This window comes from Perna viridis, chromosome 12 (assembly GCF_037379345.1).
Source record: "Perna viridis isolate PV_CMFRI_1.1 ecotype Kerala chromosome 12, ASM3737934v1, whole genome shotgun sequence".
In the NCBI taxonomy this organism is placed as follows: domain Eukaryota; kingdom Metazoa; phylum Mollusca; class Bivalvia; order Mytilida; family Mytilidae; genus Perna; species Perna viridis.
The window spans coordinates 36825575-36849453 of record NC_142456.1 but is presented as its reverse complement, the minus strand read 5'-3'; the positions used below and the strand labels follow the sequence as shown (position 1 = coordinate 36849453).

The window sequence follows — 23879 nt, the reverse complement described above, 5'->3', positions numbered from 1 at the left end:
AAAAATCCCTACATTAGTTCTACGCAGGGTATCCGAAGGAACATTCACACCAAGTTTGGTTCCAATTGGTCAAGTAGTTTCCGAGGAGAAAAGTTTTGAAAAATTGTTAACGACGACGACGAACGCCAAGTGATGGCAATAGCTCATATTGCCTTTTGATCAGGTGAACTAAAAAAGCAGTCATATTGACGTTGGAATTATGGTTCATGTAGATTTACTATAAAAAGTGTCATGTTATTTTTGGAATTATTGAGTATATTGAAAAAATGTATATTTCAATTATTTTAGATTAAGATCACATTACCCTCTGTTTCATTAAAGCAGCTAATACCCACGTCATTACTATGTGTGCAGTCATGATGTACCGAGTCAGAAGTTGAGCATTCACTCAAAGTTGATTCTGATCCATTACAAACAATGTTGCTTAACCATATGTCACCACTGCCGGGACTTGGTGTATACAAATGCACATGCTTTTGTCTAAAAAACACAAACAATAAAATCTTACTATCAGTGTACTTTTAGCGATTACCTAAGACTCTTATTTTCTCTTTTTTATTATGGACACTGTTAATAAAAAATGCAAAAACCCACTGCCCTACGGTTGACAAAAACAAGAAGTAATTAAAAGAATAAAACAATATTGACGAAACCCGAAACAGTGTGTGTGTTTGTGTGTCACATGACACGATTCTTATAAATCCATTGATAACTTCTAGAATTTCTTCATCAAATAAAGCTTTAGTTTAAATTAGTGAGAGTTTATATATTTTTTTCTTTCTAATGATGGGACATATTTACTCTTCATATAGAGTGAATTCTAAAGGCAGTTACGTGCATTTGTCGAAGTATGACGATTTGAATTTGTTTTTATGGCACTTAAATTATAATTTATAATTGAAAAGTGTAATTTTTAGATATATTCAAGTCAGGTCTATTCATGCCATGGTATGTAAATGGAACTCAAATCAAACTGATCTGTCAGTCTGTCTATCGTTATGTCTGTTTACCAAATAACACCAGATTTTGTATATATACCCTCAACGAATCTAGCCAGAATTCATCGATTCATGATTTCAACAATGGAGGAGTAATGAGAGATCGTTTATTGTAGTTAATTTAAATGTACATTTGCACAACCAGAAATTATCCATGCAATTTCTAAACATTGTTTTTCCTAACTGTACTGTAATTACAAATCATGTATGTTTTTGTAATTTTTTTCACTAGAAGTAAACCCTACAATTACAATTAGGTGTTTTTTAGACTTTGGAAACCCATATGGATACCAATGAAATTATATATATAATGCATTGGTTTCTTATGGCAGTAATAGACCCTTTCGTGATTTTCTTCTGGACATTCTCTTGAAATACTTTCACAAAGTAAAACTTTCCCGATGAAAATTGGTTGAACATTGGGAGCTATAAGGTATATCAGCACGCTTACCATACCGGTGCACCTGGCCAATGCTTCCAATTTTAGTTGAGTCCGTGTTGCTCATTCACTAATGATGTTTTGTACGTATTACAATCTCTAGATTTTCGGTTAATACCATATTCCCCTTAGCATTTACATACCTCAAAGAAGTATTAACTGAGAGTGCTCAGAAATACAGCACGGAAGGGTCTATCTAACAGGATTGATTTGACAGATAAAGTAATTAATAACATCACACTTCCTTCACTACTTTAACTCTATTTTATCATGAAAACATCCAGTTCAGCTTAACATTATGACCATCATTTCATTATAAAGAAGGAAATATTCTGCCTGAAAAAGTCTTATTTCCAATATCCATATCTCATTGAAAAATACTCTTTGTTCAAAATCGCACCAAAAATTAAAAAGGAGTTTTTTAGGGCGTGGCCTCTTATAATTTAGACTGTAAAAGACATCAAAAATTTGACTGAAAAACATAGGCAAGAATTTATATAATCATGTTATTAGAAACTGAGTTTCTATCTACCTTTGTCCAAGCTGCCTGCAAACAACTTCAGCAGCGGCAAAGTTGAAGTTGTGAGTACAAACTGTTCCCCAGATTCCAAATTGATAAATTTCTAATCTACCATACGTCGAGTTATTCGTCCTTCTGTCTACATTTAACCGTACCATTTCTATCAGTATGATAAATAGAAAGGTGAAATATAAAACACACAGATGCAACTAAAATAAACAAAATAATCTTTAAACAAAGGAAAGATCGTGTAAAATCATAAAGCTGTGCTATCCTCTTTTGGTCTCTCTACTAAGGACGATGATTGTGATTTACCGTCTATGTACTGGATTCCTAAACTCCACAAGAATCCATACAAACAACGTTTCATAGCTTGGTCGGCAAAATGTACCACCAAACCTCTTTCACAACTTTTAACTTCTATACTCACAACTGTCAAAGAGGGTTTGCAGTCCTACCACAACACTTGTTACTCCCGTAGTGGTATTAATTCAATGTTGATCCTGAACAATTCGAAAGATCTTCTGAAGACAATCAGTCCAAGACTGAATATAATAGCTCTAAAACCTATGATTTTTTCAACACTGTATGCTTCTTTTCCATATACTTAGTTAAAATCCCGACTATAAAACATTATACATCGTTGTTTTTCCAAAAAAGATGGTACACCTAGATTCAAATATATAGTTCTTGGTAGAGATTCCTCATACTTTGTAAGAAATAATTCCAAATAATCTTCCAAAAATACAGAGGAAGATGTTTACAAAATGCTGGAATTTTTAATCCACAACATATTGGTCCAGTGTGGTGGACGTGTTTTTCAACAAACGGTCGGCATTCCAATTGGAACAAATTGTGCTCCTTTACTTGCTGACATATTCGTTTACTCTTATGAGGCTGACTTTATAACTGATCAGATCCGAAAGAAAGAAAATCGTTATGGTGTATCAATCTGCATCATGAAAACTGATTTATTCAACGTGTCAGTTTTCCTTTCCTCGTTTGTCTATCCCGGACTTGACTTTTTATGAGCAACTCGGCAGGTGTTTCTAGAAAAGCAAAGGACGCTTACTCTACCGGTTCACCTGGTCCATGCTCCCAGTTTTTAATTGAGTCCGATTTGCTCATTTGTTTTTGTTACTTTGTATGTATGATTTTAGTTACTTTATGTTCTTTGTTGTGTATGTCTGTTTTCCATGTCTGGTCTTTGTCCCTGGATTATATTCTTTTGATTACCACTATAACCTTGGTTCTCTTGATTACTCCTTAACGAAAGGAATTTGTAGGTCTTATACATGTTCATTTTTGTTATTTTTAAAATATTTGTTAGATAAATGCTTTATTTTTAGAGGAATTCAATTTAAGTATCCCTCCAGGTAAGAATCATTCTAAATGTGCTTCATGTTTGGAAAGCCTACATATTTTCATTTTTTATCATTTTATTTAATATGTTCTTTTAAACAAAAACTTACATATGGCTTTTCATATAACCCTTGTTTTGAGGAGATAAAAATTTAATAAAATGTACAGTAGATTTCAAAATTCAGGGAGATGACACTAAAGGCACTACAGTACAATAGAAACTGTTTGATTTTCAATGTAGATAAGAGCAGACATATTGGAATAAATGATTATACATTTCATCATACAAACCTATGAAGCAACTGAATAACAATAATAAAAATGTGTAGCATTTTTTGGGGTATATCATATATTATTTGATTCTTACAAAGACTACTACTAAAGCATGGAGAGGAATATTCAAAATAATATTCATAAAGCCTACTTAATCACTCTTTTATAGATTTCGTATCAAGTAAAAGTTGAATATCGCAAAATATCATTCCAAACAAGCCTCGGTGATTTTGCAATTAAATAAAGCGAGTTAATACATTCAACTTTCACCAGTTATAAAATCTTTTTCTGTAGGATCGTTGAAAATACAAGAGACTCCAAGAAGCCTAAATCGTTCTCGTCTTTCAAGGGCTATACATTTATCAAGGAGTTGTCCATCAATTTTGACTCAAGAAGACTTTGGTAGGACTTATTATAAGTATCATTTCAGTGATTGACAGTTTCTTTATATCTATTATAGAATTCAAGATATTGGCTGAAAACTAAAAGAAACGTCGTTTTTCATCGTCCAAGGGCAATAAATCTTACAAGGAGTCGCCTGACAACTTTGATCCCTGAAGACTTTTGAAGGCCTTATAATAAGGGTCCTTTCAGCACTTGAATGAATTAAGCTAAATTAACGGTTTTGAAGATATATGCAACAAACTACTGTCTGACCCCTATGTTTCATTTTAGTTACAGCAGCCATATTTTTGAACAGATCATAAATCCCAGGATCACTTAGATGTAGGATACCCTAAGAAACATTCATATCGAATTTGGTTCCAATTAGTCAAGTAGTGCACGAGAAGATTTTTGAAAGAAATAACATTAAATATAGCAAAAGAAATTTGGAAAAGGGGCAATAACTCCAACATTGCTACACAAATTAAAATGAAAATTTGACCACAGACAGATGAAATCATGCTCAACACTTTGAACCTGTCCAAATTTGACTAAACTTAATGGTTTTGGAGATATATGCAAAACACCACGGTTTGACTCCCTATGTTCTATTTTTAGTAACGGCGGCCATGTTTTTGACGGGTCAAAAATCTCCAGGCCAATCATATGAGGGAAACAAAAAGGAACATTGATATAAAGTTTGGTTCCAATTGGTCAAGTAGTGTCAGAGGAGAAGAGTTTTGAAAAATTGTTAATGACGACGACGGACGAAGACGACGGACGCCAAGGGTTGGCAAAAGCTCACATATCCTTCGGCCAGGTGAGCTAATAAATAAATATCGAAGCGTCAGCATAAGGTTGATTCAAAAACTTTAAAATCCAAAACATGGTCTAAACTTAAACACATGAAACAGAGACGATCTACATACACAATGCAGCGAACCGAATAAAAAGGTTACTCATAAAAACAGAAGATAAGGGTAACAAGACGTCATACAAAAAGTAAATCACTAGCAAAATGATCTACCACAAAAACCGAGAGTGACGTCAGGTGATACGGAATGGTACGCACGTAAAACGACCAAACCATAGATACAAACCAATTATCACCTTCTGATATGTTGAAGCAACTAATAGCTACATCGCTGTTGTGTGTACAGTTTTGTTGCCCCCATTCTGAATGTAAACAATCACCGATGTATTCCTCCGTTCCATTACAAACCACATGCCCTAGCCATATTTGTCCAGATCCATGAGTTGATGTAATGTAACTAGCAGCATGTGAGAAACTTAAACATATGGTAAACGTGTAATTATTATAAAAACAATACGGTAGAGTTCAATGAGCGACTGTGGTTTACATTTGTAGAATCGTTTATGTGTGTTAAAACGTTGTGAACGGTGAAAAAAAATGCATAAAATATAAGTTTACGTTAAATTTGTGTTTAAAGTTTAAAAATCAATCTCAGGTATCTTTAAATGATTGCAATAATTAAGAAAAATATTTTATGAAAGTTAAGTACCATCTATGTAAGAATCAGGCAATGGGTTCAAAAACATAATTCTTAATTCTGTCTTTTTTGCCTCAAATATATTCCAGAAAACAACAGAAAAGTAATCAAATATAACCTGAAGGAGCTGTGACGTAGATATTTTTGACTGCTTATATAAGCAAAAATAGCGGAATTGTTTTTTGCCATTTTCCCATAGTGCATTTCAACTAAATTTGACATATCATTATCAAAAATCAAACTTTACAAACACTTTGATGATTATTTCTGGAGTCTTATTCTGGAGGTATAAATGCTTAGATAATGCAATAAAAAAATGTTTTTTCGACATAAGCCACACCTGATACACATTTTGCCTAATTCATAACAAGAAAAGTATTTAAAAATGACAACATAACATAAATACGTGTACTTTGTTTCTAACTAATGACATACTTCAAGTCCAAATGTCTACACACCGCTGCTGCTATCTTATCATTAAAAAAACTGGCACACACTGTCCCCCAAATTTTGTTATGTAAAATCTCCAATCTACCTGCTACATGTGTTGGAGACTTTGTTCCGCTAGATAGCCGAACGGCACCTAAAAATACAGAATATCAGGCAAATGGTTTTTTAGCACTGCTTATATAACGCAAAGACGCCGGTATTAAAAACCAAGATGTTAACTGGTAATTGAAGGGTAAATTTTGTATGTTTCATCAAACTTTAAAGTATTGCTTTTTTAAATAAATCATATAATACAATATTCTTCAATGAATAACTATAATACTCTCAAACCGATTCCCGATTCGCCGTATTCAAAACCTCTAAATCAATCGTTTGTTAAACCTATAACTTCCGTAAACAAGTAATATTTTAATGATCCTTCATATCAGTTTTAAATTTTTATCCTGCATGAGTTCATAATGACGACCATAAAACTTCTGTAGTGATGACTTCTATCTTGTAGTAACAATACCCTCTTCCAGCAGTCTATATGTTAGAAATCTAGCACGATACAAAAAGTCTGCGTAGTTTCGGAAAGCACTTGCAAAACGTTTGAGTTGTGATATGAACACTCAAAACGCAGGAGTTGAAGGGATGTTGCCACAGATGAAAGGAAAGTTGACAATTCTGAATGAAAAGTCATCACGTTTCTCGTAAAAATTTGGTCAACAGTTTTCGCTTACCATCGACGTGTAGGTCAATATATGAGGCTGACCTCACAGTGTCTGAAAAACACGTCCACCACACTGGACAAATATTTTGTCGATTAAAATATCGAGCATTTTGTAAACATCTTCCTCTGTATTTTTGGAAGATGATGTGGAATTTTTACAAAGTATGAGTAATCTCCGCCAAGAACTATACATTTGTATCTAGGCGTAAACATCTGTTTTGGAAAAACAACGATATATGTAGTTCAGGTATTAACACTAATATACTGTGTCACATGATAGCTATTTTACCTTCTTTTCTGCAAATGATACCAACATCCTCATGGTGGCTACAATCGTGTATTCCCCAACCCGAGTGACGACAGTCTATCAATGAGTTCTCTAAACCAGAGCACTCTAAATTATCTAACCAGATGCTACCGGATCCACCACTTACTTCGTAAGTATCTGCAACATTTTCGCTGAAAATTTATAAAACGCTGAATATAAATTTTGTGCATTATTCAATTATTGTCGGCTTTTTTTCTGAATAATAGTTTGAGCTATACACAAATCAAATATATTTCTTATGTATGAAAACGCCTTATGCTTTACTATATATCACTCTGCTAGCATAAAGGCTCTGTGTTGCGGAATCGTGTTGCGTAAAACAGACGAATATACAAATGCATAACACTATGCTAAACAGGATGTGAAGATATTAATGGAACATGAGCACTATCAGAACAAATATGAATTGTACTGTACTAATTTGCCTAAAGGGGGTGTAGTTAAACACCGAGTTTTGCAGAGGCGTTAGGCTTTCGAATACAATTACCCTCTCTGCTTGGGGACTGACTTAACTCATTTATATTCGTATGTGTTAATCAAATTGTATATCCCTTAAATTTGTTAATCATATAGTTATAACGTATATACAGTCATATAGTTTAATTTGAAAAAACAGGATGTGAAGAGAGTGATGTTAGTGTGCATCACGTGACTGAGGTTATTTCCTCATAGACCGAAAAGAAAAAAAGTCATTCCTTAAAAGATCATATGCTAGTTACTCGAAGTCAAACTTTTCTGATGATATACTACATAACCAGTAATGCAAGAAAGTTATATAAAAGGTAACAACCAAATGAATGAATTACATTCAAGGAAGTGCCATGTTTACTAACAAAAACAAAATTCAAGATATACTGTAATGTAAATCTTAGTTCAGTAATTATATATCTCTTGCCTACATAACAAATCTAACTCTACATATGCCATGTTTACAGTAATATTATTTACCTATCCCAAAGCTGTCCACAAACAACCCCTGCTTCTGTCTTACCAAAACTATCATCACATACCGTCCCCCATATTCCATTATGATATATCTCTAATCGGCCCTTGATTGAAAATTTAGATGTTGTACTTTCTGCTAATCTGACTTCCCCTAAATTAAAAATAAAATCAGCGAAACTTCGGAATGTATTTAAACTGTTATTTTTCACTTTAATCTTAATTAAAAGCGATACACTGGACAACTGTGGTCTGATTTTGTAACATAACTTCTTCCTTCGAAATTCTGAAAACCAGAAAAAAAGAAACAAAGTAAAAAACATAAACATCACAGGGAACAGGATATTTCTGTTGCCTCATTTTTTCCTTGTTATTTTTTAGTGGAAAAGGGGGGTGATACATACCGAAAAAAACCGGGGATAGTCATCAGCCGTATCTTCTTCTGTTCAAAGAGGCGTTGGATTAAAAAATACTTAATTTATCCATAGAATTTGTATTAAAGGACATGAAAGTAACCATTTATTTCCTTAAGTTTAGTTGACTATCGTTAATACATTGCAATAAACGGCTTTAAACAGAACAGCGAACATCCTTAATGTCTAATCATACGAAAGAAGTTATACAAAAAATACGAAAACATGCAGTCATTAAGTGTCAGTCTCTGTAAGGATCAGGAAGTCGGTGAAACCTGGCTTGTTTCACAGTGTCGAGATTAAATAATGTGCCGATGAGATGTGCACATAGAGAATGTAATGGTATAGAAAAGATGTACATTGCAGTTAATTAACTCTCTAAGCAACGTTAAATTTGAGAAACTGGTCTGACAAGATTTTACTAACTTCTGCAGTATTCATACTTGGATCATCGTAATAGCAACAAGAGATGATGATGATCTTTAGGACCATAAAGGTATCTCAAAACCCACCCTTTTGGTCACCCTTAAACAATCCCGAAACCTCAAAACGTTTTATTCGACAGGTCATTTTCTAATTATAATCCACATTTCGTCTTAATCAGTCGTCATGCCAAACCAAATTTCGAATCGTGTAAAAAATGCACAACTTGGAATCGGCATGACATTTTTAGCCTGAAAACCAAATTTCGTTCAAAATGGGGCAAAATTGGCGGGAAAACCGGTTGCTACAGCAACGGACAACATATCGTTTCCCTTTTGGTTTGCATAATGGTGTTGGTTTGTTAAACTCTACCACCTCAGCGAATCCCAAAATACTAGCTACCAAGTTTTAAATAATATTTTGTTAAATTTTTGGCTCCTGTTTCAAAATAGCTGCCTTTTTCTGAAACGTGTAGAAGTCGCCTCCTGTTTCCGTGTTTATTCATTTTAGATGTATCTTTTAAGGAAACGATATGTTCAAAGGGGTGGCCTATTTTATAATTTAAAAAAAAAAATTAGATCGATAATAAGTTCAAATTGTCAATTGCGCCATAAACTATTAATCTGGACGGTTTATCTAAAATCTAAATATTAATTTTCATCGTAATCTGACATAAAAATATACATTTCCGATCGATCGCGTTGACTGCTATGTTGAAAAAAAAACAGTCGTCTTAAAGACACGCATTTTTTAGACCCTTTAGCTGAATATCTGAACAGTTTTGGAGATATACGAGTTCACATTGTAATAAGTAAACAAATGAAACTCTCAGTCTGGTGACCATTTTGACAAAAATGGCAGCAATTGGGCATTTTGTTTGGGAGTTCTGGACCACTAGAAAATTAATTAAAGTAAGAGGAGTACAAACATAAAGTCTCCGACACTTAGTGGACAGCAAATTAATAGACATCAATGCACAATTAGTAGGCTTCCCGAAATTCGTACTTTTGTTTATCAATTTAATACCAGTGAGGGATTATATTTGTCTTGTCAGTAAACACGCTCTATTTTTGTAAACTAAAAGCAAATCTTTCACACACTGGAAGAAATGTTAAGTCTGCATTTAAATGTTCGTATACTCTTTTCAAAGAATTAACCATGAGAACGTCTTACCAAAATAACGTAAAAATGTACACATTACCTTCATTGGAACACTTGACTGTTTTAATTTGAAACGTTGTCAAGACAACAACCATTACTATATAAAGAAATACTAATTCGGAGTTGCGCCGCATCGTCAAACCTTCAAAAATAAAGAAATACGAGAGTAATCAAGGGAACCAAGATCCTAGCCGTAATCATAAGAATGTTATCCAGGGACAAAGTCCAGACATGGAAAACAGACATACACAACAAAGAACATAAAGTAACTAAAATCATAAATACAAACTAACAAAAGTAAATGAGTAACTCGGACTCCACTGAAAACTAGGAACATGGACCAGGTGCACCGGTAGGGTAAGCGTCCTCTGCTTTCCTAGAAACACACGCCGAGTTGTTGATAAAAAGTCAATTCCGTGGTAGTCGAATGAGGAAAGGAAAACTTTGTTCGACACGTTGAACAAATCAGTTTTCATGGTGCAGACGGATACACGGTATCGATCCACGAGTTCATAATGACGACCAAAAAACGTCTAGAGTGATGACTTCAATCTGGTAGCAACATGACCCTGTTCCAGAAGCCTACATGTTAGAAGTCTAGCGCGATACAAAAAGTCAAGCTCTTGCATAACGTACGAGTTGTGATATGAACACTCCATAGGCAAAGTGCTGAAGGGATGTTGCCACAGATGAAAGGAAATACATTGACAAATAAATGCCAAAACATTATTTTGTTGGCTCAATATATATGATCTTCGAAAGTTGAACAATGTCCATGGAAGTGGTTGAAAAAAAAAAAAAAAAAAAAAAACAGCGGTACACAAATAACAAATTCAATACCATCTTAAAGAATCGATTATATATTCCATAATCACACGGACTGAGTTAAAAATTCCTATCTATCGATATGCGTTATTTATCGATTACAGACACAAATGGAAATACGAACCAAAAATATCAAAAAGAAAGACAACTTGTAAATTTTATTTTCAATTTTTCCATATTGTGTTGTATGGAGAAATCACTCCTCGTGTCGAATTCACAAAACATCATAAGAGAAAATTCGATCGCAAGTAATGGCGTTACAATTTGATCTAAAATAGTATTGTGAAGTCATAATTTACGACCAATTTCACACTTACGACTTTTTAAGAATTCGACACCTGGACGCTTAACCATATCTGTTCCTAATCTCTTTTTAAGTTTAATTGTTTACAATTTATACATTTACATGTTTTTTTATCACATTCTTGTTAATAATATGATGAAGGTGAAACTTTTTAACGTTCCCGAAGAAACATCAATTAAAACAACTTTAATAATTTTTTTCAGCTCTGATTTGATATTTTATACTTCTAACCTTCAAGTACGGCAAACTTTGTAATGATATGTATTTGTCCTAAAGCATTATACTGATTGTCGTGGTCTGATATGTCTATTGAGCGAAATGTCCGACATTAATAAGGAATTATTGGTTGTCATGGTCCGAAATGTCTTTGGGTCGAATTGTCCGGCACTGGTTAACATTAAGGTTCTTATATTTGCGAAAGGTCTTCAAAGATTTCTTTTGTTGCATTTAGTTTTGCTTCATTCTGTTCCATTTTGTATAGTTAAATTATGTTTTTATAACGATTTGATTCATTTTATCGAATTGATTCGTTTCTTTCTTTTATCGATTATTTTTGTTTCGTTTCACAATTTTTATGACCCGATAATTATGGGAACTATTGATTACGTTATTTTCGTAAACATCTGGACGCCATACTGCAGACTATAATACCAACCCTATGTTGGAAAATCTATGATTTGATTTGTATTTAATTATCGAAACTAGCAAATATTTTCCGAGACTGGTTTGGCTTACAAGTATACGTAAATGAAGCTGCCATTATACTGTTTTTCAGCTCCTGAAAATGCCGGTACAAATCAGATATTGATGCTTGTTCTTGCCATAAGTATACAGAACCAAATTGATAATGAAAACCATAAACACTCCCTTCGGGAGCGTACTAGTTACTTTCAATTTTAAAACTGACAATACCATATGCAACATCTCGACGAGCGCGAGAGTGCGAGTTGAGATTTCCCACGTAATAGAGTTGATATCGAAATTGGAAGTAACTATTATTATGTTTGTCAGTTATTCTATACATTTTTAAACAAGTATTTTTTTCCGGCCTACATTTGTCTAATGTGACTACACACTTTTAGTTCGTGACGTCAATTTCATTTAAAAGAAGGTCGCAAGTCATGATCACTCCTAATGTTTTGATGGATATTTTGTAATATAGTATTAATGTGTGACCTTTTCCATATTGGCCCTGTAACATGCCCGAGGTATAAAGGATGACTGTAATGGACCGATGCAACGCCGAGGGCCATTACAGCCATCAGAGTCTATTATTAATACCAAGGGCATGTTACAGGGCCAATATGGAAAAGGCCATGCATTGATACATTTATTAACCAACTTTATTTCAGGATATAGTCTGAATCTATTATCAATACATATGATTTCACATTAATTATCTCGATGAATCAAATATTTATGAAAATAAATCATGAAGGTTCGGTTGTCTTTTACAATAATCATCCCCCCCCCAAAAAAAAAAACAAAACAAAATCGTAAATTTATAGACAAGTACAAGATTAAACATACCTAATAATTTATATGTAGAAATTGCGATCACCAAAAATGAATATTCATGAGCTAATCAATCACGTGACCTGTCGCCCGATACCCGACAAAAACCATGACTTTTCAGATATCCATAATTTACCGAATATTTGGGTTGTTTCCGTCATTGTTATTAGGTTTATTGATACTGTCCTAGTATGTGACGCGAGAAATTTAAATAATAAAAAAAACTAACAAATATTTTGGCAATTTTTTACGTAAAAACTGGTCTTTAAGTGCATTTTGATATAGGATCAAGCTATTTTCAAATGTCGTGTTGACAGAGGAGCGGACAAGGTAGTCGAGTATAAAGAGAAAAGAAATTTACTTTGAAGATTAATTTCAACACCAGGATTCGTGCAAAACAATGAGATTTGACTGCACATTTCGTCTTTGAAAATCACTAAAACACGAAAGTCCCCTTTTTTCTTTAGCATTTCTACATGTATATAGAAAAGTATGTGCTCCTGCTTCGAGATTTCATTTTTGTTGCCCTTTCCAATAATCCCCCTCCAATTCAATATACTTAGGCCCAGTACCATCTTTCAGCAACTTTTAATATCCTAAACTAATAAATTGAATTATTAGGTCACTGTTATTGAAAGTTGTCACTTATTTTAAGAAATGTGTGCCATTTTGATTTTGTTCATAATGGCCCTGTATTGACGCCCTGTTTTGAAATTTGTAATGTATGGCTGTGATTTCGTAATGATTACATTCTTTTGATTTCCGCAAGAATCTTGTTTCCCTTGATTAGTCTTAAATAATAAAAAAAAGAATTAATATTCTGTAATATCCTGATGTGATCGGTTAAGTACCAGCTTGACGATAGTTGCTCTTTAACTGAGTTTATTTTAAAACAACTCAAATGGTGAAAACATTTCACAATATTGTTTCATGTCAAAACGTTATAAATACGAAATTAACCTTTATTCAAAAGAGAAATAGCTTATTAATTGAAGTAATTTTCTCATTTTTCAATTATTTCCATAGGAATAACACAAACATATTTATCCCAGAGAGTGTATGGGATTGCCAATTTTAGCTTCTAAAATGTGTTAACTTTCATCATAAAAGTGTTCGTCAAAATGTCAAAGTTAAGCGATAAAGAGGGCCAATATATTAATTATGAGTACATAGCATACGTGTCAAGGGGGTGGTAAGACAGCAAGACGACCAGATGATGACTTAAATCTTGTAGCAATATAACCCTGTTCCAGAAGCCTAATTGAAAGAAGTCTAGCGCTATACAAAAAGTCTCTGTAGTTACGGCAAGATCTGGATAAACATTAGAATTAACAGTCATACAGTACAAATCAGTTGATGACAATCAATTATCCATTATGAAAATAAGACTGTTTCAGCTTGTCTTGATTTCAGTTTCCCTTCAACTTTTTAAGCCAATTATAGATCAGATTTTTAATGGTGTAAAATACGTAAGGGGAATCAAGGGAACCAGGATTCGGACAGTAATCAAAAGAATATAATCAATGTAATGGAAATGAAAAGGACTATTTTAAATGTATTTAAATTAAGATTTTGACGATCTATCAAGCAGTTTGAAGAATTGTCTGATAAATCTAAGGATACAAACCGCAAGTCGTGCATCAATTTCCTGATCTTCTATTTCTAAAGAGATGTTGATACATTTCTAATTCATAATTTGATATGCTGGTAAAGTATTTTAGTGGATTTTTGTGTCCAACTTGGAAAGAAAGACCAATATTTTGGTACTTATTATTTTCTTTTAAATCCTCTTCTGATCAAATAATTGAGAATAATCACTGTATAAAAATATTCTGTGAAGTGGAAATTACACAAAAGGATTATAAAGAGGGAGGTTAGAAAATGATAAAATTGTCGATGCTAATTTTTGCTTTGAAATCAGCATGGATTAGAAAATTTAATGTTTTTGAAGCCCGATATACGTTTGTCGAGAAAAGAAAATACTTACAGTTGAAAGTTTTTTTTGCTCCAAACTGTCCTGAATATTAAAAAGGACAACTTAATAAATCGAGAAAATCGAAATTAATGAGCATTTTATGCTGATTTATCGTATTTCCGATAGTTGCAATATATTTTCCTTGGCTTCCAAAAGCTCCTAGGGTTATGAAAACAATGTAGAGACATATAGTGCTGGCAAATTAAGAGGTCACTTGAGGAATATCAAGTTAGCAAATAAAATTATGACAATGGAAGGAATTTCCACTAATATTTCTCGTCACGCAACGGAAATCGTGCAAAGCACTTGAGCCAAGTCAATGTCAACTTTATTTCAATAACACTAGTACTAGTACTGTTATAAGAGTAGTTGAATATCATACTGCGTCATCTAATATACTAGTATTCTTTTAATTTGAAACTACTGCTTTCGGGATCAAGTTTCACCAAATTTCATTAAAAAGGTGTAATAGTTGAAACGGATTAGAGATGGTACCTAAATGTCCACATATTCATAAATGACCAATTCCATATTTTGATATCTAAAACCACCAGGATCAAAATCTATAATTAGAAGTCGCAATGGGAATATGTAATAGTAAGATTGTGAAGGTTTCATTAAATTCAATTGTAGGAGGAGTAAGAGGTATATCCCGCTGATTAACAGAGGGAAGAAACAAAGGAATGACGGACACCCTTTTACAATAAACTCCATCTCATCAAGTGTGGGGGTATAATAATTAAACTTTGAAAAATATATGTTACGTTTAATTATTTTTTCAGCATCACAGCGCTGCGGAATAGTGAAAAACAGAACAAAGCAAATAAAAAACACATACCAAATAAATAAAACAATACAGTTCGTTCAAGAGTCATAGAACAGAGCGAATTAAGAGGAAGAGATTTTAATCCTCTGTAAACCATTTAAATATTGCACAAGTCACTTATATAACATAAGAAAAAAAAAGCCCAACCTCTCATGCAGGAATATGTTACGATTTTAATACCTGATCGATTAACTGTTCTTTGAACAACAACCTTGTCTTCGTATTCACTTTTAATTGGTAATGTACATTTTGTTTCACACGGTCCATGCTCACAGTTTTTAGTGGGGTCCGAGTTGCTCATTTTCTTTTGTTACTTTGTATGTATGATTTTAGTACTTTAAGTTCTTTATTGTGTTTTTTCTGTTTTCCATGTCTGGTCTTTGTCCCTGGATTGCATTCTTTTGATTACCGCTATAATCTTGGTTCCCTTGATTACTCTGTAACTGCCATGTTTCATGCATTTTATGACGAGAACATTTGACCAGTCAAACAGACCGTATTTTGTATTTGTTCGGCGCGCTGAGTAGGATTTTCGATGTTCATGGAAACAACCACATGCATGCCAACACTCACGGACACATTAATTCAATCTTGGTTGTCTTGGTTACCCTTCCATGTCTGGTCTTTGTCCCTGGATTACATTCGTTTGATTTCCGCTAGAATCTTGGTTTCCTTTATGATTACTCTTTAGATAATTTTTTTTTCATGTTTTACTAATAGCTAATTTTTGCAAGCAACTTTATCTATCCATTACAAATAAAGTAACAGAATAAAGCATTATGCACTTGTGGTTGTCGAGGTACTAGTTGATATAAAGGTTCGAGGTAACAAGTTAAAATGTTACCCTGATTTACCATAGAAAATAAATACTGAAGTATAATTAATGTTATTCTTACCATTACAAATCAAGATTCAATTCTCAGAAAACATGAATTTGTGATCTATGATGAATGAATTAAAAAAAACACAAAGTTTAGAATGTGTCATTTTCCTCTGAATAAGTGTGCAATTAATAAATAACTTGAATGTAACACTAAGAGAATATTACAGAAAAAAAAAACGAAAGTACAAACGTCTGTCCATAAAATGAAGCGTAAGAATCAGGCAAAATGGGAAAAATCAGAAGCATCGTGTCAAAAAAACTACCGATCTGACACTATTTCAGTCCAAGAAGATTTCTTTATTTTAAAATACCACAATTTTATCTTTGCATCACTGGATTTATTAAGAAATTTGTCAATAGAATGTTAGAAAAATAATGTTTTTGACAGAGTAAAGTGTCCGGGAAATGTTCATTTACAAGGCATTTCATTGAAATTGTAACCCAATTTACCAAAATATGGAAAATCTTTTTATTCCTTGATAAGTCATATTATACTTTCAAAATGGTGGGTGTTTCCTTACCATGATTCTCCCATTGCTTAATACTTTCAAAGACCAACACTAACAATGTTTTGCTAGTGTCTAGACCATCAACGTTTGAATCAATGTATGTCGGTGGTTAATTTGCGGGAAAAGACTGGTTTTCCGTTCGTCTAAAACAACTGGTTCATATCATCACCGTACGTGCGGGTCCAAATTAAAAAATAAACCCACAGTCGCCCTAAGGTTGTTAGAAAAGGTGACTAAATAGCGCTCAAAAACCTGGGAACTAGGACGCTCTGCCAACAGCGCAACTGGGTTGTGCCCCAGGTGGTTGAATGAAATGCCCATGGCATGCTACATGCTTGAGTCGTCAGTCCATAAAGGTGTCTTCAAGGAATGCCAACATACAAAATACAAAAGATGTTTTGATTGCAATTAAGTAGCACTCTAGCTAAGAATCATGCAAAATGTGATACATGGTTGGAAAGCCTACATATTTTTTTTTAATTTTTTGATATTTTGTTTAAATTGCTTTAGTAAACAGAAATTAACATTTGGTTTTTCTTATAACCCGTGCTCATAGGAAATAAAAATAGAAATAGCATTCATATAGAATGCACTGTAGAATTCGAAAGTAAGGGAAATAACTTTGTAAATGACACTCAAATACAATAGAATCTATTGGATTTTCAATGTTGCATATTTCCTAAGATCAGGCAGATTTGAATGAATAATTACACATCTCATACTATAGACCCATAAAACAACTTAATTACAAAAAATAAAAATATGTAGCCTTTTTGTGGTGTATCACATTTTTCAGATTTTGCATAATTCTTACAATCAAGGGGAATCAAGGGAACCAGGATTCGGACGGTAATCAAAAGAATATAATCAATGTAATGGAAATGAAAAGGACTATTTTAAGACAGCTGCTTAAGTATTTGATTACAGATGGAAAAGGTAAATTTACAGAGCGATCTTGATTATTGAAAGTTTTCACTTGAAAATAAAATATTATTTTATCTATACAAATATCATGTAAGATGAAATTAATCAAAATAAGATTAACAATAATTACTAAACTTAACTTATAATGAAATATTATACATAAATTTGATTTATATATTTATATTTATATAACGTCTCAGAATGTAACGACTCTATTTGCTATTAATTTATTGGTCGTTCCCCTCCCATGGGACTCGTACCGCTGTGACATCTATGGCAACACCGCCTGCACAAAGTCCAGTACCCTAGACCACTGGGACAGCTAGGCTATATGAAAATATAGCTTTCGCTGGTCCGGTCATTCCTCCTAGTAGGATTAATCTATGTTTATAACAGTTCATATTTGTGTTAATATGTAGGATAAAGGATCAAATTAACGAAGAATGTCACAACAAATTTATATTATATGACGCCACAGAATATATTAACACTTATTAGAACGTCCAACACAATTTTGATGGTAAAAATTAATGCCATCACAAAAGGAAACATGTGTAATTAGAGGAAATTGGTAATAGAAAACAAGCTTCAGTTTACTGTCATAATTTTGGTCATGTTTGTGGATGATGCGTGAATCATTAGTTATTTTCTGAAATGAGAAGGTAATTATCGTTCACTAAAAACTATATATATTGTACCTATTAATGGATAATCTTAATAATGTTGTATAAATATGGCTAATGCATAGTTGTATTGTTTTGTTACAGACTTGGCAACCAGACGACATTTTATGGCTATAATAAAAAAGGATTTTTTCCAAACAACACTTAACAAAATTAATAACACCTTGTTATTCGGACGATTTAGGCTCTTACAACGACGACTTCAATATCAATACTAAAATATTTATATGCTGCACAACTTTCTTCGAATAAAGCAAGTATTGATTATAAAGAATGTCAGTTTTTTAATCTTAGTATTCATATCAACATTAGTAAACTTGATAAAACTGAAATTTACGACAAAGGAAATGACTTCATTTCCTTTTGTAACTATTCACTTTATTAGTGATGTCCTCTTGTAGCAATCTTAAGTTGTTTACATATTAAAATTGGTTCCATCGGCTCGTATTTGTGGCAATCTCTCGGATTTTAACGAAAGAAATCTTTATAAAACATTACTACATCAAGGTGCTCGTAAAAACATCCACACAAAAGTTTTCAACCGATATAAGGAACTAATTCTCAAATATAAGTGTACTTCTAAACGATATTACCTTTGAAAGTGAATGGACAAGGGAGACCAAATCTTACTAGTTGATGATGGTGATGTTCACGTAGTTATGGATATCTTGTATAATGCACGCAATAAATGCTCTAGATAGGAATTGGTCAAACGAGTGAAAATCACCCTCCATTTCTCATTTATATTGGGTGAAAATATATTATGTAATGTCTCCTATTGAAAAAGATCACTCCTCTGTTATGATATGATTTAATAGTTGATCAGAACGCAGTTCATATGGCTAAGTTTTATATGTTAATAATTATGAAACATATTAAAATGCTATAAAATTATCAGCTTTAATGCAAAACAGACTGAGTAGAGCTCCACCAAATATAATGTTATTCTTTCGTACCTTATCAGAAATTGTTTCTTAGGACAATATTTTTTATCCTTCAGCTTTTTTTTCTAAATTGGGTTTCAATTTTTGCTGTTCAGTTTTAAGGCTCTTTAAATGACAAAACAATAAGGACTTTTGCTCATTTTAGTTGTGTAATTACTCAATTACTCCCCTTTTTGAGCTCTACTCAGTGATATCGACAACAGCAATAGCACTATCAACACCGTAAAGTTTACTGACCACGTGACAGTCAACTGGGTTGAGTCAAAAAGTAATCAAGGGAACCAAGATTCTAGCGGAAATAAAAAAAAATGTAATATCTAGGGACATAGAATAGACAAGAAAAAAAACAGATGCACAAAACAAAGAACATAAAATAACCAAAATAACATGTACATGGCAACAAAAACACTGCCGTTGACGATATCTTTGAGCTTTACTCGCATACCACATTGACTCATTTATTCAGCCAAAACAGGACTATCAACATCTTTAACCTATTTTTGTACCAGCGGTCATGTTTGTCAACGAATACAAAATCAGACTTTTCATTGAAATCGGCCCTATAGTGTTAGAGAAGATCAAAATAACGGTAATAGAAGAAGACATATGTCAAGATATTGCAATAGCTAACATGGCTTACATCTCAAAGTGGCATTACAGTGTTTTACATGCAAAGCAGAGCAGAATTGGCAAATTTAGAAGTAACTATAAGTACTGTGAGAAATTTTAGAAAGAACGCCTCGCTTCGTATAGTGTTAAATGTTGATTCAGTCAGTTGGATCTCACTGTATTTCACGCAGATCTACATGGTGCCAAATATATTAAAAATTTCATCAGTGGTTTAGCAGGAACTGTGTGCTTATACACTATAACATGTCAATCCTATCTTCCTTTGAAGTTATTCAACAATCTATAAGCGATGCCCATATCATAAAGATATCTTAAGCGGTTGAAAAAAAATGTGTTTACGAAGTTTTAATGGTGTCATATTGGTTTACCCACTTTTAATTGCAGGCATAGATAAAGATAGGGGTAATTATGTTAAAACAATTAAGGTTTGTTTCTATAATTTACCTGTGTTTTACCAGTAAATTTTGCAAACATTTTTCATAATCAATAATGAGTTAAGGGTTAATGCACATTTCAACAATACATAGTTCACACTAAACCCGATGAATATTACTATAAATCAAAACTGGCACACAGTTATACATTTTTGAAAATACGTTTTCCTCAGAAATGTTCCAAAATATGTGTTGTGTAGAAGTTGCAATTTGTACAAAATTATTGTACATATTGCAACTTGTACATCCTAGATGATAAATTACTTGCAACCCTTTCATTACAGGTCTACTATTCTGTGTAAGAATCAGGCAATTGGTGACACATCATTTTGCCCGATTTAGTCATGTTTGACTAAAACTTATTCAGTGCATCTAGAAAACAACCAAAAAGCTGTTTAAGTTTATCCTAAAGGATATGTGATGCAGATATTTTTTACATGCGTATATAGTGAAAGAGTGCGGGGGAATTTTCCAGTAGTGCATTTCAACTAAATTTGACCTATCAATATCTTAAAAGGGCATTTTTTACAAAGACTTTCATGGTGGTTATCAGATATAATTAATTGGTTAATGCAATAAAATCTCTGCGGTTTTTTTTCTTTATGTGCCACACCTTATATACATTTTACCCGATTCTTAGACGAAGAAGTACTTAATTCAACAGTTTTACTTCCAATCCTAAGTCATTTCTAACATAATTTTGAAAGATGTGTAAAAATAACCAATCGAATGATGAACAAATTAATTCTAAAAATGTTAAAATGAATTAAACACCTTTAAGTAGATGTCAATGTCCAGGCAGTTAAAACTGAGTAGTAGTTGTATGAAATTATAAGACATATAGGTTACAGACCACCAATTCAACCAATGAGCATTTGGAACGTACGCAAAAATAGTCCTACGCAGAAATTACCCCTGTTCCTCATAGTGCTGTGAAAAAAGTTCTCATCTTATTTAAAAAAATTAAACAGTTTCTGAAAGGAAAAACATTCCTGTACATTTTATAGGTGCATTTTGCTTCTTGTGATGTGAAGCCTAATCTCCATAATGATTTTTAAATATACCCCTATCTTGTGAAAACACTGGGATTTTCAATGCTATTTATAGACCCTTCACTTCCGGTGACCAGTACTGCACTGCAAGTCTGCTAACCCCACATGCCATTCTGAGGATTGTGAGCTGACATATGTAGAATCATGCTGATATATAGTCATCTGCAGGTTAAAGTTAAGGTAAAGTCCAGAGAAGCCATTGAATATTGTGAAATTAGCATAGAAGCCTATGGGAAGTGGAATTAGTGGTTTTTAGCCTATAACAATAATCATAAAATAGTTGTCGATAAACTGGACAATATCGTGATATTTAGACTGCCCACAGAACAGTGGTATTGACTAATACCGTGACAATGACCGAGCTGTAGGCGAGGTCATTATCGGTGTTGCAGTCAATACCACTGTCTTACTACTAAGTTTATTTCATTGAGGAACCATTTCCTCAATTTTTTTCAGAAAGCCAAGCAAATCGTGTTTCTGTATACTTTCATTGACAACTGCTTGATCACGAATGCGTTCTTATAAGAGGATTAACTCAAAATTTGTAAGCCGGCATTATCACTATATGGTATTGACTGGTAAAACTTTATACTGCAGGTTAATAAATACCACGTGAAAAGGTTTTATCTAATTGAAATTACTGGTTTTTCGTTGATATGAAATAATAATAACACATCTTATAGATGGCATTAGAGAAGGTTAAATACGAGCTCGAGAGATCTCTGGAAGTGTTCTTGATGTCACAAATAAATTCATATCAGATATCACTTACCCAAACATCACACAAGTTACGTGTGTTAAGTGTTGGTGATATAATCCCAATTCCATCAGTTGACAATGGTCCGGCTGATCAGAGAATCATTGTATGTATTGTAATGAATGTGAATGAACATGGAATTTACAAGGAACTGTAGAAATGAGTAGGACATAGGAGGTAGACCTAGGGTAAGGGACACAATTCTTAAAAATCATTGGAACGTTTGAATTCAGCATTTTAGATCAATCTTATGTAAGCATCTATTTAACTTGGATTCAATTTATTCTTCTTCAAACGAAAGCTTGAGAGGCTTTGGTGAAATTAAATATATAATAATAACGTATCACTGATTTCATGTCCCTTACCCTAGGTCTACCTCCTTAAGAGATACACGAGTAGGTCACAGATCTAAATTATACGGAGTGTGCGAATTGAATGCAGATGATGTTCCTAATATTGTATGTAGTTTAAAGAGATGTTGTATGATGTCAATGAGTGGTAGGCAATTGCAAGGGTATTATGTATTGTTATTATAGGAGGGCCAGACGGGGATGTATAATGCCGTACGAATGATGTACTCATTTATTACCATTATAGGTGGGCCAGTCGGGGATGTATAATATAATGCCGTACGGATTAAATACTCGGTCATTTTCATTATAGGATGGCCAGACGGGGATGTATAATATAATGCCGTACGGATGAAATACTCAGTTATTATCATTATAGGATGGCCATCCTATAATAACTGAATACTTCATTCGCACGGCATTATACATCCCCGTCTGGCCATCCTATAATGATAACTAAGTACTTAATTCGTACGGCATTATACATCCCTGTCTGGCCAGTCAGGGATGTATAATGCCGTGCGAATGAAGTATTCAGTTATCATTATAGGATGGCCTGACGGGGATGTATAAAGCCGTGCGAATGAAGTACTGAGTTATTCCAAGTGACATGCAGCCTCAACTTGTAGTAAACGTTGAACAACTTTTTTTTTTATATTTTGTGAATATTTATGATTTTTCATTAATTTACTATCTTCGTTTCACACACTTGCATTCTGTACTTGATATAAAAGTATTTTGATGGCAATAAAATGCAATCAAATTAATGATAAATGTCGTACAGGTTGCAATATGCACAGCAGTAATTATACGGGTTGCAACATGCATTTCCGTCACATACAAATTTCAACATAGATTTTGTACAACTTATACACAACATATATACAAAATGGTTGAACTCGTGAATCGTTACGGTGTATCCATCTGCACCATGAAAACTGATTTATTCAACGGGTCATAGTTTTCCTTTTTTCGTTTGTCTACCCCGGACTTGACTTTTTATGGACAACTTGGCGGGTGTTTCTAAAAAAGCAGAGAACGCTTACTCTACCGGTGCTCCCAGTTTTTGGTGGAGTCGAGTTGCTCATTTGCTTGTTACTCTGTATGAATGATTTTAGTTACTTCATGTTCTTTGTTGTGTATGTCTGTTTTTCATGCCGGGTCTTTGTCCCTGGATTACTGCTATAACCTTGGTTCCCCTGATTATTCTTGGAAACATGCAACAGGTATATGTGTATAGATAATAAAATTAGACAAATAATCAAGTAATCAGAGAATGAAATTGAATTCACCATGTCATTTGAAATTGTAATATTGGTATTTTCTTGATTATTTAAAAATATTTTGTTCAA

The 23879-nt window shown here is 33.2% G+C and overlaps 1 protein-coding gene across 1 annotated transcript in view; it reads right to left on the bottom strand.

The window, feature by feature from the left end:
* Positions 1-14808, bottom strand: part of LOC148602173 (scavenger receptor cysteine-rich type 1 protein M160-like) — a 45269-nt gene extending 30461 nt beyond the window's left edge. The window contains exons 1-8 of the mRNA XM_088556459.1: positions 14548-14808; positions 9957-10058; positions 7926-8073; positions 6939-7108; positions 5923-6070; positions 5087-5265; positions 1970-2117; positions 305-480 (exon numbers count right to left, since the gene is read on the bottom strand). Of these exons, the coding sequence (XP_088412585.1) occupies positions 305-480; positions 1970-2117; positions 5087-5265; positions 5923-6070; positions 6939-7108; positions 7926-8073; positions 9957-10050 (1063 nt within the window). The 5' untranslated portion in view covers positions 10051-10058; positions 14548-14808. The remainder of the gene's footprint in view (positions 1-304; positions 481-1969; positions 2118-5086; positions 5266-5922; positions 6071-6938; positions 7109-7925; positions 8074-9956; positions 10059-14547) is intronic.
* Positions 14809-23879: the final 9071 nt, after the last annotated feature.